The 16,126-nt window shown below is 36.4% G+C and overlaps 1 protein-coding gene across 2 annotated transcripts in view; it reads left to right on the top strand.

Annotated features, from left to right (window-relative positions):
- Positions 1-16,126, top strand: part of NCBP1 (nuclear cap binding protein subunit 1) — a 42,652-nt gene that overhangs the window by 21,125 nt on the left and 5,401 nt on the right. For both annotated transcript variants that reach the window (XM_061200206.1, XM_061200205.1), the window contains 11 exons: positions 1,005-1,102; positions 1,845-1,908; positions 3,349-3,459; positions 4,533-4,597; positions 5,974-6,036; positions 6,279-6,353; positions 8,274-8,377; positions 10,661-10,783; positions 11,744-11,846; positions 13,012-13,105; positions 15,496-15,599. In XM_061200206.1, coding sequence (XP_061056189.1) covers positions 1,005-1,102; positions 1,845-1,908; positions 3,349-3,459; positions 4,533-4,597; positions 5,974-6,036; positions 6,279-6,353; positions 8,274-8,377; positions 10,661-10,783; positions 11,744-11,846; positions 13,012-13,105; positions 15,496-15,599 — 1,004 coding nt within the window. The remainder of the gene's footprint in view (positions 1-1,004; positions 1,103-1,844; positions 1,909-3,348; positions 3,460-4,532; positions 4,598-5,973; positions 6,037-6,278; positions 6,354-8,273; positions 8,378-10,660; positions 10,784-11,743; positions 11,847-13,011; positions 13,106-15,495; positions 15,600-16,126) is intronic.

Here is a 16,126-nt window from a genome sequence, read left to right as displayed (position 1 = left end):
CTCTCTTCTGTTCTACGGAAAGCTGCTTATAACCAGGGAAATTTTAGCGTATGTATACTCTATCTCAGGGTAAAAAGTTGTTGGATAATTGGTTCTATATACAAAATTATCAACTTGCTACCCACTTGCAATATTGCATATATAATAAAATGCTTTTAGTCAACTTTATGTAATGGTCTAATTAGAGTATATATAATTGGAAGTCTAGTTTACAATAAGACTGTTAGAATCTTTGTGATTAGGTACTTATTTGTACAAGGGAAACATTAGAATGGCACCTCAAAATTTGCTTCTCCTGTACTATTTGTACTTAATTGGTGTTGCCTCTGTAATGTGCCCATCATCCTTTGCCAGAAGAGCATAAATATACAAAATATCTGTTTGAAGAGGATTTGGTTTTTTTGTTCTGGGCTTTCAAAAAATGTTTTTTTGTTTTTTTTTTTTAATTAGAAATGATAACGTAGATTAAAGTAAAAGTCACCATTAAGTAGTAAATAAATAATAAGTAAATAAACGTATTTTTTTAATTAAACAATATCATGTAGATAATGTTCTTTAACCTTTTTTAAAACAATGTAGTGTGGATATCTTTCAATGCATACATGATTTTTTTATGTCTACATAGTGTTCGAGACAAAATTTTCCCTCTCTCCATGTTTTTTATGGAAGTAATCCAGTCCCATGGTTTCAAAAAATAAACTGTGTATAGGACTAATAATATACAAAAATTATTTAGTTTGCTTCATTTAAGACTTGAAGTGGGCAAGGATAGTACAGTGTCACATGTAGTAGAAGAAACACTATAGCTGACTTTCTAATTCTCTTGTAGACATAAGTGAACACAACAAAATTTGCTGAAATACAGAGCTTTCACACTTGTGAACTTTTATCCCCAGCATCCAATACAGTGTCTGGAACATAATAAGCTCTGATATATTTGTTGAATAAATGAAAAATAATATTTTGTCTAGGTCTGGAGTATATGCACTTGGTTTTCTTTCCAGGGTCCTGTAATGCCAGGGAGTCATTCAGTGGAAAGATTTGTAATAGAAGAGAATCTTCACTGCATCGTTAAGTCCCACTGGAAGGAAAGGAAGACTTGGTAAGATGCTTTTCATGGTACTTTTACTAGAGTGGAGAAAAAGTAGCAATCTTGATGATTTAGTAAGAGCAAAATGTACGTTAAGAGTAAGAAAATCTTCCTCTCTTCCTGATGCCCTGTTTTGCTAAGACCGATCTCTAAAACACTTGATTTGCTTTCTGGAGGCACTTCACCCTCAAATAGTACTTTCCTGGATGCTGTATAGTACTATAGTGCTTTATAGTAATAAGCATATGATGCCTGCTCTTTTGTGTGGATATTTGCCATGTGCTCTGGACAAATTAACTTGAATGGCAAGCTGTTTTTGGTATGAATGTTGTGGGAATAAATGAATACTAATGGTTTTGCTGTTTCCTAGCAGTTAGACATCAAGCTTTGGAAAAGTTTATTTTTAATATTTTCTGAAACCTTGGAAAGTTTTGGTTTAGATCTTAAAATGAAAAGGAATATAGTATTTTGGGAATGGTCTACCTTATAAAACATTTTAAGTTAGTAGATCTGAATATACTTCCTTACTATTATTACTTACATTCCTTTTGATCTTTCAAGGAGTTTTGTATGCATTAAAGAGCTTCCTTATGGTAGACAAAATAATCTGTGCTGTAGTTAAGTGAAGTAACTGAAATCTAGAACATTCCAGAAAAGATTTCCTTTATATCTACATACACTGTTCTTGAAACTGCTTATTTGGTTTTTCATATATCTGTGTGTACTCATTAAACTTAAATTACACTTTTTATAGTGCTGCACAGCTAGTGAGTTATCCTGGGAAGAACAAGATCCCCTTGAACTACCACATAGTTGAGGTATGCATTCCAAATGGAGCTTGTTTCTAAGTTTCAGAATCTTTCTGTTGACTGTAAAGTGTAATCTACTCTTGGCCTTTTTGTTGTTCTTGCTACTTGGCAGGTGCTGAAAATTAATAGAGAAGAGAGGAAATTGCTTTCAGTTTTGGAGCTCTGTTAGCCATGTTAGTAAAGAGAAAAGAGGAGGTTAAGCCCAGTGTACAAATGGAATTTTGAGTTGCCTATAATATATTTATATATTGATAGTATATCTTCATTCATGAATAGTTATCATGGATAATGTAAGTTACCTCTAACTCTATCAATACATTGTCCACTTAACAGATGTATAAGAGGCTTAAATACTTTAAAATATTGTATTCTTTAGGCAGATTACCCATCCTTAACTGTGTTTATCTGGCCTGTTATTACTAGCATACCCCTGACTAGTGTATTATTTCCTGTATCACAGGGTAGGGATAAGTAGGAATCCTTATTTATTCTTAGAAATCAAAAGAGCCAGTTGTTTTGGAAGTGGAAAAAAATAGATAATGCTTTTGATTCCATATGAAGTCATACAGAAGGATGATATTAGTAGCGTAGTTGAACACCTTGTAGAGATTTATTTCCCAAAAAACAGTGTTTTCACTTGACACGTGGGTCAAACTGTCAATTGCATTATTCACTTATGTTAAAATACTCAAAGTGAGCATAATTATGTATCATTTGATTCACTTTTTATTCATACTATACCTATGTACTTCCTTAGAAATGCTACATCTGTTCTCTTTATAGAACTTGAGAGTGTGCTTAGGCTATGAACTTGACTCACTGACATGTCAATTGAAATGCAAAACATAAGTCATATTTTTAAATCTGCAAAGTGTGTAGAAATTCATACAAAAGTGTGGGAGATGGGAATGAGAAGAAGGAATGCAGACCAGGCTCTAGAAGTCGAGGTAGATGGTCCACAAATTATATAAGTAGGATGGAAACAAGTTTGTGAACAAGAGCATGGCAAATAAAGTCTTGGAATACCAAGAATATAGTAACAGTGTAGAATGAGTTAACTATCTTCTATTCCCATCCTCCGAGTCTACAAAGGACTTTTACTTCTTATAGGAATGAAACTCTGGTGGATCTGTGAGTCCCCAGTAAACTGTACCTCCCTGAATTAACTCTGATACTTCCAGAGTTGAAATTGGACAGTTCTCTGGAAGTATCAACTAAGCATTAATTTTTGCATATTCTTATTTGATTGAGTTATAGAGATAAGAAATCTTCATTACAGTATTCAATTGTAGATCTTTGTGTTTTAAAGAGCATAATTTTAAAGGTTAAAAAGTAATTTTTTTTATTATGAATACCATAGAGTTAGAGTTTAGAACATTGAGGTGTTTCTAATAGTAGAAGTGTGTAGATAGCTGTTGAATTGAGTTCTGACTTGTGATTCCTTTGTAGGTGATCTTTGCAGAGCTGTTTCAACTTCCAGCACCCCCTCACATTGATGTGATGTACACAACACTTCTCATTGAACTGTGCAAACTTCAGCCTGGCTCTCTACCCCAAGTTGTATCCTTTCCTTTGTTTTTTGTTTTTTTTTATTTTATAAATTTATTTATTTTTGGCTGCGTTGAGTCTTCACTGCTGCGCGTGGGCTTTCTCTAGTTGCGGTGAGCAGGGGCTACTCTTTGTTGTGGTGCGCGGGCTTCTCATTGCGGTGGCTTCTCTTGTTGCAGAGCACGGGCTCTAGGCGCACGGGCTTCAGTAGTTGTAGCTCGCGGGCTCTAGAGTACAGGCTCAGTAGTTGTGGCGCACGGGCTTAGTTGCTCCACGGCATGTGGGATCTTCCTGGACCAGGGCTCGAACCCGTGTCCCCTGCATTGGCAGGCGGATTCTTAACCACTGCACCACGAGGGAAGCCCCCTTTCCTTTGTTTTTAATGTACTCTCTTTGGCCTGACTTTAAGAGATTATTAAATATTTCTGCTTGTGGGTTTAAATCACTTCATGAAAACAGTTTGGCATTTCTTTAAAAGTTAAACATTACGTGTACTATACAATCCAGCCATTCTGCTCTGGAGTATTTACCCAAGAGAATTAATGTTCATAACTTTATTTGTAATAACCCAAAACTGGAAACAATCCAAATATCCATCAATACATGAATGGATAAGTAAATTTTGTTACAGCTATACAGTGGAATACTACTCAGTAATAAAAAAAGGACAAATTTTCAATGCAGGCAGCAACATGAATGAATTGCAAAATAATTATATTGAATAAAAGGTGCCAAACAAATATGAATTCATACTATATGATACCATTTACACAAAATCCTAGAAAATGCAAAGTAATATAGTGACAGCAGTCCAATATTTGCTTGGGGGCAAAAATGAGGGGAAGGAGGGAGAATGGATTACAAAAGAGCATGGGGGACTTTTGGAGATGATGTAAATGTTCATTATCTCGATTTCACGGGTGTATACAGATCAAATGTACATCATTGATACCTCAAAGATCAATTACTTGAAACGAAGCTCAGCATTATTAGTCATTATATAGACTTCAAGAAATGTTATTTATTTTTTCTATCACAGCTTATTTTCAAGGAGAGTGTAGTTTTCCTTATCCTGAAATCCACAGCTTGCACAGGCAACTGAAATGTTATACATGCGTTTGGACACGATGAATACTACATGCGTAGACAGGTATAGTAATTGCCTTATTTCTGTACTGAGTGTTAGCTTCTGCTCCCTGTACTTTATAAAAGAATTTGATCAGGAAAACATTCGCCTTTTTAAGAACTTCCAAGTTGGTTTTTCTTTCTTGCCTCCCCCAAATAATCCTTTATATAATAAAACTCATAATTGTTATAACATTACACTTTCTAGTTTAATTTTCAATATGAAATGATGCCCATACTGAGGTTTTCTTTAATTGCATTGTTTGGTTCTTTGGTATGGTTACACTTTTCCCTCTGTAATTGGGTAGGTAAGCTTTTAAAATAGGCTTTATGCTAACCCATATGTAGAAGCAGAGTCTAATACTGTATATTTATGTTTATATAATATATATGTATTTTTGTTTATGAATAGTATCTGCTTCTAAAATAATTAGCTACTATGTAACTACAGCTCCAAGACTCAGTTTATACAAAAGGCCATATTGGATTTTTATAGCTGTGGTAATTTCATGCCCGTTGTCGTCTGCTGGGTGAGGTCTATGTACTACCTTTATTAGCTGGTGTTCTCTCTTCTGTCAGTTTTCCAAAGTAGATCAGGACAGATATTGAACATTTTCCATAATCTGTCATGTCTACTATTCAAATGTGATATTTGAAAATTATCAGTAAAGGCTATCCTGTGTTGTTGACCTATTTATTATCTTGAGTAATTTTAATGACTGAAATTATAGATACATGAGGGATGTGCTTTAAGAAGGTGTCTGCTGAGTTTTTTTCCCAGTCTAATTAATAAACCATCAGTTGTGCTGGGCATCCCAATTATGCCATTCATTCAGCAAGTGTTCATTGGGCTCTTAAAAATTTCACAGTGTTGTACAGTCTACTAAGGTGATCCCTATCTAGTCAGATCAGATGTGTTAAGAGAAAAGGGGGCTTTGATGGTATATTTTTTTGTTTGTGGTGAAAGGGTGTGGTATGATGATGAGAGACTGTACTTTGCTCGTCCATTTATAAAACGTTTTTAATCTTTTTTATTTTTGCACCTCACACCTCTGTTTCGTTGTCAGTTAAATGGGGAATATAATACATTCCTCAGAAGTTATTGTGAGAATTAAATTATATAAACATATATAAGGTACTCGATATAAAACAGGCACTTGAATCATATCTATTATTCACTTAAAAAGGATAGCACTGTTAGGAGAAGTGAGATTGGGGACTGTTACTTTTTGAAGTAGAAGGTGAGTTACAGGATTTGCACAGAAAAGGGTAACTGGCAGGAGAAAGTACAGCTGTAGGTAGGGGGGAAATAGGGTTTTGTCTGAAGGATTATGTAAGTTCCTGTTATAAATTGCAACCATTCATCCTTTTCTGTCCCCCCCACCCCACTTCTCTGTATAGGTTTATTAACTGGTTTTCCCATCATCTAAGTAACTTCCAGTTCCGTTGGAGCTGGGAAGATTGGTAAGCAGTGTTATGTATATTATATCTTTCTTCTCTCTACAGTCTACCATTTTTTTAAAAAGTTAATATTTAAAACTATAATATAAAAGCAATCTTCTTCACGGTCTGAAAGATTTAGGGTTTTTTTGATATGTATATAAATGTAATAATTTAGGTAGAAGGGAACTATTTGTAGCTAAGTACAAGTTAGGTATAGGTGCAGATCACGTGTAAGAACTTATAAAACTATATTTCCTCATTAGGTCAGATTGTCTTGCTCAAGATCCAGAAAGTCCCAAACCAAAGTTTGTAAGAGAAGTTCTAGAAAAATGTATGAGGTAAGTTCTTTGTGTTTTCTCCTTGGCTTAGGTCTTCTAATTTCTGTGGGCGTATTTTTCCCTTCTCTGTATTTGTGATGTATGTCTAGAATATTATTTTTAAAATCCAAGTACCTACCTCTCTTCCCTTTCAGTTTGTAATCAAGATTTAGGCTGAAAAACTTGGGCAACCATGCCATCTGGACTCTATGTGAATTAAGCCAATAAGGTTTTTTTGTCAAATAGACTTTGAAATAATGTCAAATTTCAGGAAAATTGCCAAAATAGAGCTCTGTATCATGTTCATCTAGATTCCCTATTTAACATTTTACTACATTTGTTCTAATGTCCTAGTCCTTTTTCCCTCTCTGTATATGTAATCTACCCTTTATATTGGTTTTTTCCTGAACCCTTTGAAAACAAGTTGCAGATATGATGTCCAAGCATCCTTTAATGGTCGGTTGCATATTTCCTCAAAACAAAAACACTCTCCTACATGACCAGCATACAGCTCTCCAAATCAGTAAATGAGCTCTGATACAGTAATACCACTATATGATCCACAAATGCTGCTGAAATTTTGCTAACTCTTTTCCCTTTCTGGTCCAGAATTCTTGGATAGAACATGTGTAGCATTTAGTTGTCATTTTCTTCAGTCAGTCTTGAACAGCTATTATTCTTTCTCTATCTTTCATGTCCTTGTCAGTTTTAAAGAATGTAGGCCTTACTTTGTTGTGTTGGCTTGATGTGCCCTCACGACTCAAGTCTTGCATTGTCCCACCACTAGAGATGTTAACCTTGATTACATGGCCATGTCAGGCTTCTCTAACTTAAATTCACCATTTTTCCCTTTGTAGTTGATTAATATTTTGTGGGAAATACTCTGAGGTTACACTCACATCCTGTTCTTCATCAGACTTCCACTGACAACTTGTACTTTTATCTATCACCACTGTGGTAATTGCCAAGTGATGATTCTCTTTGTCTATTATTCTCTCTACATTTATTAGTTGGCATTCTACTGTAAGAAAGAGCTTTCCTTTTTCACCCATTTATTTATTAATTCCTGTGTTTATATATCAGTAGGGACTGTTTCATTCAGTGGGTTCTAATTCATTACTGTCTTTATTAATTTTGATGCTCAAATTGTCCCTTATTTGTCCATTGGGAGTCCCTTGTGGCTCCTGTGTCCTTTTTTTTTCTTCTTTAATGTCCCCCTCCATTCATTGAGCATTTCCTTATTTCTGGCACAAGATGTTCCAGGCTTATCTTGTGTTTCCTTGCCCCTTCCCTGGAATCATCTATTTATTCAAGGAGCCCGAGTTTCTTTTAGTGGAGCATGGTACTTAGGAAGCAAGGTCTGGACACTTGATGTGCTTGTTGCTATTGGGGTGTCATTGGTTCTAGGCCCTCTGGATGGACAAGGGTAGTGAATATATTTCTGCACACACACACACACACAGATATCTGTAACTATTTTTATATCCACTTAGATGTGTGTATCCCTCCAATTCCAACCAAACATCTCATTTTTTTCCTAGCCTTCCCCTTTGCCATGATTTGTAAATACCTTTGCAGGCATTAAGAAACTTGGTTCCCATTAGTCTCAATAAGTATTTATTTGCTGCAATATAACCAGTCTCCCAACCATACAAACTGTTTCCTCTACCTCATCCCACCCCACCATCACCACCCCACATACCTGGCCTCCAGGCTTGTGGACCCAGTGGCCCACATCTCAGTGCAAACCAGTAAGTTTTGAAGAAGGCCTGAGTTCTGGTGCTGGCCTGGACAACAGTTTAAAAGACTTGTCCCCTTTTATTTCTTGGTTGTCACCTGAGTCCAGGGTGTTGGGAGATTGTGACCTTCTGGGTAAGTTGGATGTTACTGAAGAATGGAACTGATGAATGATATTTTCTGAGGCTCTTATTTTTATTGTAGGTTGTCTTACCATCAGCGTATATTAGATATTGTCCCTCCTACCTTCTCAGCTCTATGTCCTGCAAACCCAACCTGCATTTACAAGTATGGAGATGAAAGTAGCAGTAAGTAATAAAACAAATCCTGTTTTTAAAAGGTACTAATGCAAGTATTCTCTTAAGTCGGTTATCTAAGGTGGAGAAAGTGAACTTTTTCTCTTCTTGGGTTTGTATTTTCTGTTTGAAAGGTTATTTCTCACTAACCTCTATTGTTTTATTTGCTGTCATCATTTTGAAGGTTTATTATGATTTACTTAGTTATTACTGGCTTGTTACTTTTTTATTTTAATATTTATAATGTTATATCCATGACATTATTTTAAATGTTGCTAAGTATAGCAAGATGAATTTATAGCCAGAACTTAATAAAATGAAAATATGTTTGTCATGGCAATGGAGATTATTTGAACTGATTAACATCTGGTAACAGTTCAGATGTGGGAACACAGGTGCACATAGACTATATTTTGACCAGCAGTATGCCTCTAGAAGTAAATTCTTAAACATGCTTTTCTTACTTTTTGGTCACATCATTTCTGAGGTTGCACTATAAATTGGGGGGGGGGGGCCTATGTAATTTGATATGCCATTTTGTGCTTTACACTTAATGAAGGTAAGGTTGTACATTGGTGAGCACTGGTAGAGAGTTAGGTGTGGAGTTTCCAAGTTAGTCTTTTCACATGGCACTGAACACAGCTCCTCCATGAGCCTTCCACTTCGTGTTGTGTAGCAGTTCTTTGCATCTTGAAACTCACTCCTCTCCCTTGCCTTCTCATATTGCACCCCTGGTTCTCCACCTGTACCTCAGACTACACCTGTTTTCCTTGAAATAAACTCAGTTGTTTCCAATGCTAAGTACATTTCAAGTACATTTCCTATGTTACTATGTCACTTATTCCTTAAAACAACTCTGAGAAATAGGTATGTTTATTATACGAATTTTACAATGAGGAAATGGCTTCAAAGAGGTAAAGCCAGAGTGAGATTGCTTCTGAGTGGTAAAGCCCAGAGTCAGATACTGAGCAGCCCCACTCTTGACCACTGTCTTTTCCTGAAAAAGCAAAGCTTGATGTGGTACTTGCAAGTGCCAAGTTTTGATTTCTGCTTTGTACTGGCTCAGAGAACCATAAGATACAGTCTTTGATATCAAAGAGTTCAGACTTTTGTTGAACACTGAGCTTTCTTTTTTTCCATAGAAATAACTCAGCCTAACACTTAAGGCCCTCCTGTCATTCCTACTTTATGATTTGTCAGTTCTTCTCAAACGAACCTCCACTCCAGCCAGGCCCACTTCTTTTTATTTTTTCTATGCTTCCCTTTCTTGCGTTTGCCTTTGTGCCATTATCCCATTCTAGAAAGCCCTTTCTGTTAAGCCCTTTCTGTTCTCTGATTCCTGTTCTCTTTCCAGGGTCTAGCCCAAGCTCCAGTCTTTTAAATATTTTTTTAACCTTTAGCAAGCCAGTTTTGTGTTGCTCTCTGGCTACTTCTTATGTGAATATCTTGGTTTTCCACCTAGAATGTAGATGTCACAGTGGCAGAGGATTCTGTTTTTCTTCACTTATTTTCTCTCCCACTTTCAAGAAAAGCACACAGCACATGTGACCTGTTGTAATTGACTTTATTCATTCCAAGTGCTTAGTAACTCATATTCTACGTCAGAATTGCTTTTTTGTTACCTCTTTGTCTACCTTACATTAAAAGTAGTTGCTCTGGTGATGCCATACAGTATATACTAGTACAAATTTAATACAGTAAGGACTCAACAGATATTAACCACCAGTAAACATGTGGAGTCAAAGCACATGAGCATCTGGCTTATGTAGATTCAAGTGTGTGGACTCAGCAAAAGACTAAAGCAAAAAATCTGTCTTAAGTTCGCAGCCTTCACGTTGTTCAAACCCAAATTTAGTTTCCACTGTCTTAGGGAAAGGGAGGAGGAAGGGTACACTGACCAAAATGAAAGAAAATACATTGATTCTCAGCTTTTCAGCTTACAAAGGCCTAGGGATTTGAGGACTGTCAAGGGACAGCTGCAGCTGTGTCCCCTCACCCTCATCCCTGAGGAAGATCAGTACCCCCTCATACTCTGAATTTCAGTTAGCTCCGTGTTCTTAAGGAAGTATCGAGGCAAGAATTACCTCTTATGCTTTATTTTAGGTGAAAAACCATTGCCCTATTAAATGAAACTTTCACATGTGGTTATCTTTATACAGAATAAATATTGATCTTAGAATAAAGAGCACTCTATTTTAAAAGAAAAGAATTTTTTTTTTAAGTTTCTCGGTTATTTAACTAATTGCAACAATAGTCTTAAAACCTGATCTACTCTCCTCCCCATTCTGTGCTTAGACTCTCTTCCTGGACATTCGGTTGCCCTCTGTTTAGCTGTTGCCTTTAAAAGTAAAGCAACCAATGATGAAATCTTCAGCATTCTGAAAGATGTACCAAATCCTAACCAGGATGACGATGATGGTAAGGGAATTAAATATTTCTTGAATGGAACTCTGTATGGGCCATGTTAAAAGTATAAACATCATTTTCTTAAATCTCATGGGATACTCATAAAGCAATATATTTGTTTGGCCTGTCCATTGTTCCCAGAACCCATCTATCTTCTCCCTTAAACATTCCCTGTTTTCACCTTGGAGAGTTTCCTGTCCAGAAAGACTTGGTATATTATAAAGTTGGATGTTCTCTCCAAATTAAACTATAAGTTTATCATCAACAGATAAGACAGAAACCGATGAGAGGGACTTGCTTTATCTCATATTAAAACATCTTGAAAATTACAATAACTAAAACAAAAAAATCAGTAAAAGAGATGAAAAGTCTACTGGGACAACTAGGTTAACCATTTGTGGGGGGGCGGGTTTTGTTGTTAGATGTGTTACATAATGACGTGCACAGAAAAATGGCGCAATCAAAACATTAATGGTGTTTGGGTTATTTATTATTGGGATTTTATTTGTTTAGATTTTTTAAGAAACTTGTATTTTGATGTTAGACAAAATATATTTAGAAAGTATAATTCAAAATGATGGTGTTAAATTTAGACATTCTCAGACATCTTAGGAAATAGACCTAACTGTTAAGGGCTTACTGTATTTTTTTCTTTTACTATATTTATTATCTTGCCACCATGTAGAGAGATAAGAACAAGGAAATCTATGTGGTATTTGTAAAAAGAAATGGATCATACAGAAGAAATAGGGAAACAATCCCAAAAAACTTAAGAATTAAGATTATGCTTAGTTTTATATTTTGAGTATTTGAAATCAGTGATAGTCTTTCATCATCTATTAGTACTCAAAGACATTGCTTGAATGTCTCACTTGGTATTTGGATGTGAGTGTGCCATCTGTTTAGCGATTCAGGTGAGGGACCAAAAAATTAAACATTTTCCTAACTCTCTTACTGTGGGCTATTTTTCAGATGAAGGATTCAGCTTTAACCCATTGAAAATAGAGGTCTTTGTACAGACTCTGCTACACTTAGCGGCCAAGTCATTCAGTCACTCCTTCAGTGCTCTTGCAAAGTAAGTACAACAAGAACACACATGCTGTCTTGAGGGTTTAGAACTTTGTTCGGTGAACACCAATGGCATACTAATTTTTACCTAAAATTATTGACTGTGAAGATCTTAATAACAGTATTATCATATAATTTGATACAGTGGGTTTTGGTTTGTGGTAGCTAAAATCCCCATCCTATGGCTCCTGTCAGTCTGTTAGCACAGTTCGCATGTATATATATTCAATAGAATGTACATTTTTTCATATAAACCTTTAGAGAAACAAGTGAAAAACCTGAGTCCATAGGACAGTCATATATACAGTCAAGAAGTTTCCACCTTGGGACTTCCCTGGCGGCACAGTGGTTAAGAATCCGCCTACCAATGCAGGAGACACAGGTTCGATCCCTGGTCCGGGAAGATCCCACATGCCGCAGAGCAACTAAGCCCATGTGCCACAACTACTGAGCCTGCGCTCTAGAGCCTGCAAGCCACAGCTACTGAGCCCATGCACTTAGAGCCCGTGTTCCGCAACAAGAGAAGCCACCACAATGAGAAGCCCACTCGCCACAACTAGAGAAAGCACACACACAGCCATCCATCCATCCATCCATCCATCAATCAATAAATAAATTTATTTCTTTAAAAAAAAAAAAGTTCCCACCTTGTCTAAGCATCTTCCTAAAAGAAGGTTAGCAGAATTGAGAGCCAGCTACATTTTTAGGAGCCACCCAAAGGTTGGCATCTAAAGACAGAACTTTCTAACTCGTCCTACAGTCCAAATGAAGAAAGAACATATAGATATTCCTTCAGTTGAGCAGAGAAACTAGACTCCTCACCCCATCTCAACTTCCAAGTCTCTATATGACTTGCAGGGTTCTCACAGAAGGCACAGTCAGAATACTGCACCTGTGTTTGGAGACAGTTCCTTAGCCCTCATCTATTCTTAGATACACAGTGAACTATAGTCCTAGGCTAATGATAGTATATTGTAATTTTCCTAAGATTTTATGACAAATTCCATACTAACTGTGAATTCCTAATCATACCTTTTATATCCTTAATGGTTAACGTTTGGTTATTTTGCATTTATATATTGTGCTGTAAACTGAGTAACACTGTAAAGGCTTTGAAAATACTAAAATGCTTAATAAGTTTATATGTGGTATTTTTCCCCCACTGTCAAAAGGTTTCATGAAGTCTTCAAAACCCTAGCTGAAAGTGATGAAGGAAAATTACATGTTCTAAGAGTCATGTTTGAGGTCTGGCGGAACCATCCACAGGTAAAAACTAAGACGTATTGAAGTGCTGACTGTACAGGTATAAAAATAAGGCAGTTAATACCATTGTTTTAGTTTGCAGAACATGAAATTTGACTCTGCCTATAGAACAGTTTTTAAATCTGTAATTTTAGTGCTATGAAAAAGTAATGATGTTTGAGTCATTCTTTAAAGAGCAATTGTTATGATTTGGTTTGGTATTATAATATCTCAACACATTTTTTTTTTTAAACATCTTTATTGAAGTATAATTGCTTTACAATGGTGTGTTCCTTTCTGCTTTATAACAAAGTGAATCAGTTATACATATACGTATGTTCCCATATCTCTTCCCTCTTGCATCTCCCTCCCTCCCACCCTCCCTATCCCACCCCTCTAGGTGGTCACAAAGCACCGAGCTGATCTCCCTGTGCTATGCGGCTGCTTCCCACTAGCTATCTATTTTACATTTGGTAGTGTATATATGTCCATGACACTCTCTCACCCTGTCATATCTCACCCCTCCCCCTCCCCCTCCCCATATCCTCAAGTCCATTCTCTAGTAGGTCTGTGTCTTTATTCCCGTCTTGCCACTAGGTTCTTCATGACCTTTTTTTTTTTTCCTTAGATTCCATATATATGTGTTAGCATATTGTATTTCTTTTTCTCTTTCTGACTTACTTCACTGTGTATGACAGACTCTAACTCCATCCACCTCATTACAAATACCTCCATTTCATTTCTTTTTATGGCTGAGTAATATTCCATTGTATATATGTGCCACATCTTCTTTATCCATTCATCCGATGATGGACACCTAGGTTGCTTCCATGTACTGGCTATTGTAAACAGAGCTGCAATGAATATTTTGGTACGTGACTCTTTCTGAATTATGGTTTTCTCAGGGTATATGCCCAGTAGTGGGATTGCTGGGTCGTATGGTAGTTCTATTTGTAGTTTTTTAAGGAACCTCCATACTGTTCTCCATAGTGGCTGTATCAATTTACATTCCCACCAACAGTGCAAGAGTGTTCCCTTTTCTCCACACCCTCTCCAGCATTTATTGTTTCTAGATTTTTTGATGATGGCCATTCTGACCGGTGTGAGATGATACCTCATTGTAGTTTTGATTTGCATTTCTCTAATGATTAATGATGTTGAGCATTCTTTCACGTGTCTGTTGGCAATCTGTATATCTTCTTTGGAGAAATGTTTATTTAGGTCTTCTGCCCATTTTTGGATTGGGTTGTTTGTTTTTTTGTTATTGAGCTGCATGAGCTGCTTGTAAATCTTGGAGATTAATCCTTTGTCCGTTGCTTCATTTGCAAATATTTTCTCCCATTCTGAGGGTTGTCTTTTGGTCTTGTTTATGGTTTCCTTTGCTGTGCAAAAGCTTTTAAGTTTCATTAGGTCCCATTTGTTTGTGTTTTTATTTCCATTTCTCTAGGAGCTGGGTCAAAAAGGATCTTGCTGTGATTTATGTCATAGAGTGTTCTGCCTATGTTTTCCTCTAAGAGTTTGATAGTGTCTGGCCTTACACTTAGGTCTTTAATCCATTTTGAGTTTATTTTTGTGTATGGTGTCAGGGAGTGTTCTAATTTCATACTTTTACATGTACCTGTCCAATTTTCCCAGCACCACTTATTGAAGAGGCTGTCTTTTCTCCACTGTATATGCTTGCCTCCTTTATCAAAGATAAGGTGACCATATGTGCGTGGGCTTATCTCTGGGCTTTCTATTCAGTTCCATTGATCTATATTTCTGTTTTTGTGCCAGTACCAAACTGTCTTGATTACTGTAGTTTTGTAATATAGTCTGAAGTCAGGGAGCCTGATTCCTCCAGCTCCATTTTTCGTTCTCAAGATTGCTTTGGCTATTCGGGGTCTTTTGTGTTTCCATACAAATTCAACACATTTTAAGTACTTAATAAGAATGCTTATTTCTTGGAAGGTTCTCCAGTTGGGTAGGAAATAATTATCTAGTCTAGCCAGTTTCTAAAAAACAAGCTCCAGATTTGTCAAATCTCGATACACTATTATCATACCATGTGTTATAAAGAGGCATTAAAATAAATTTCAGAGTTATATTAAGACTTCCGTGATAAAACTATCTTGTATTTTTAAATTTTAAGATTCAATGGAAATTATATATTTTGTATATATCATCTGAAATTTAAAGAAACATTTTTAAGTGTTAATATTTCAGAGTTTTTCTTTTTGCTCGATCTCTGTGTTCTTGTATTCTTACAGTAAGTACCAGAGCCAAGCAGAAGGCAAATTAAATCTTAAGACCTAATGGTTAAATTGTTCAGTTCCATAGCCACTGAAAATGAATTTCACTTTTGTAGCAGTGGAATTATCGTGGCCTACATATAAGTGTGATTTACCCTAATAATTTCTTTTCTCTGATTGTAGATGATTGCTGTACTAGTAGATAAGATGATTCGTACACAGATTGTTGACTGTGCTGCAGTAGCAAATTGGATCTTCTCTTCAGAACTATCTCGTGACTTTACTAGGTAATACGGATTATTTTACAAAGTTCCTGTTCTCTAAGAATTAGTTCACATGTGGTCCCTTATACATGAGCTCCAAATTCTGGTCCAAACCAGGTTGATATTAATATAATGGTCCAATCTGGTAGGATTGGACTTGGCAAAATGTCTCTTAGGGACACACGTAAGTTGAATTAGGACTCAACCAATCAAGTAGAAATGCTTATAAAGGATCCAGACTATTGGGAGTGAAGATCAGGCTGTATGTCAGGGTCTCAACTAGACAATGGGACATGGGCAGGAGTTCCAGCTCCACTGGGGACCTGAAATGCACCGCAGGAACTGGTAGAAATCACAGTCCGTCATAGATTACACATCATGGAGGGATTGAGGAAAGCCTGGTGGGCACCTGAATGCCTCTGGGGGAGGGAGGTCTCACCTCAGCCATAAAAGTCCTAGATTTAATACACAGAAGATTCATTCTAGACTCATTCCTCCTAAAGGAAAGAAGACTTTTCATTAAGCTTGGTTCTTATACATGAAGTTGAGTC

Source organism: Eubalaena glacialis, chromosome 9 (genome assembly GCF_028564815.1).
Source record: "Eubalaena glacialis isolate mEubGla1 chromosome 9, mEubGla1.1.hap2.+ XY, whole genome shotgun sequence".
Classification (NCBI taxonomy): Eukaryota; Metazoa; Chordata; class Mammalia; order Artiodactyla; family Balaenidae; genus Eubalaena; species Eubalaena glacialis.
The sequence above is the reverse complement of the archived record's forward strand: the minus strand, read 5'-3'. Positions and strand labels throughout refer to the sequence as shown.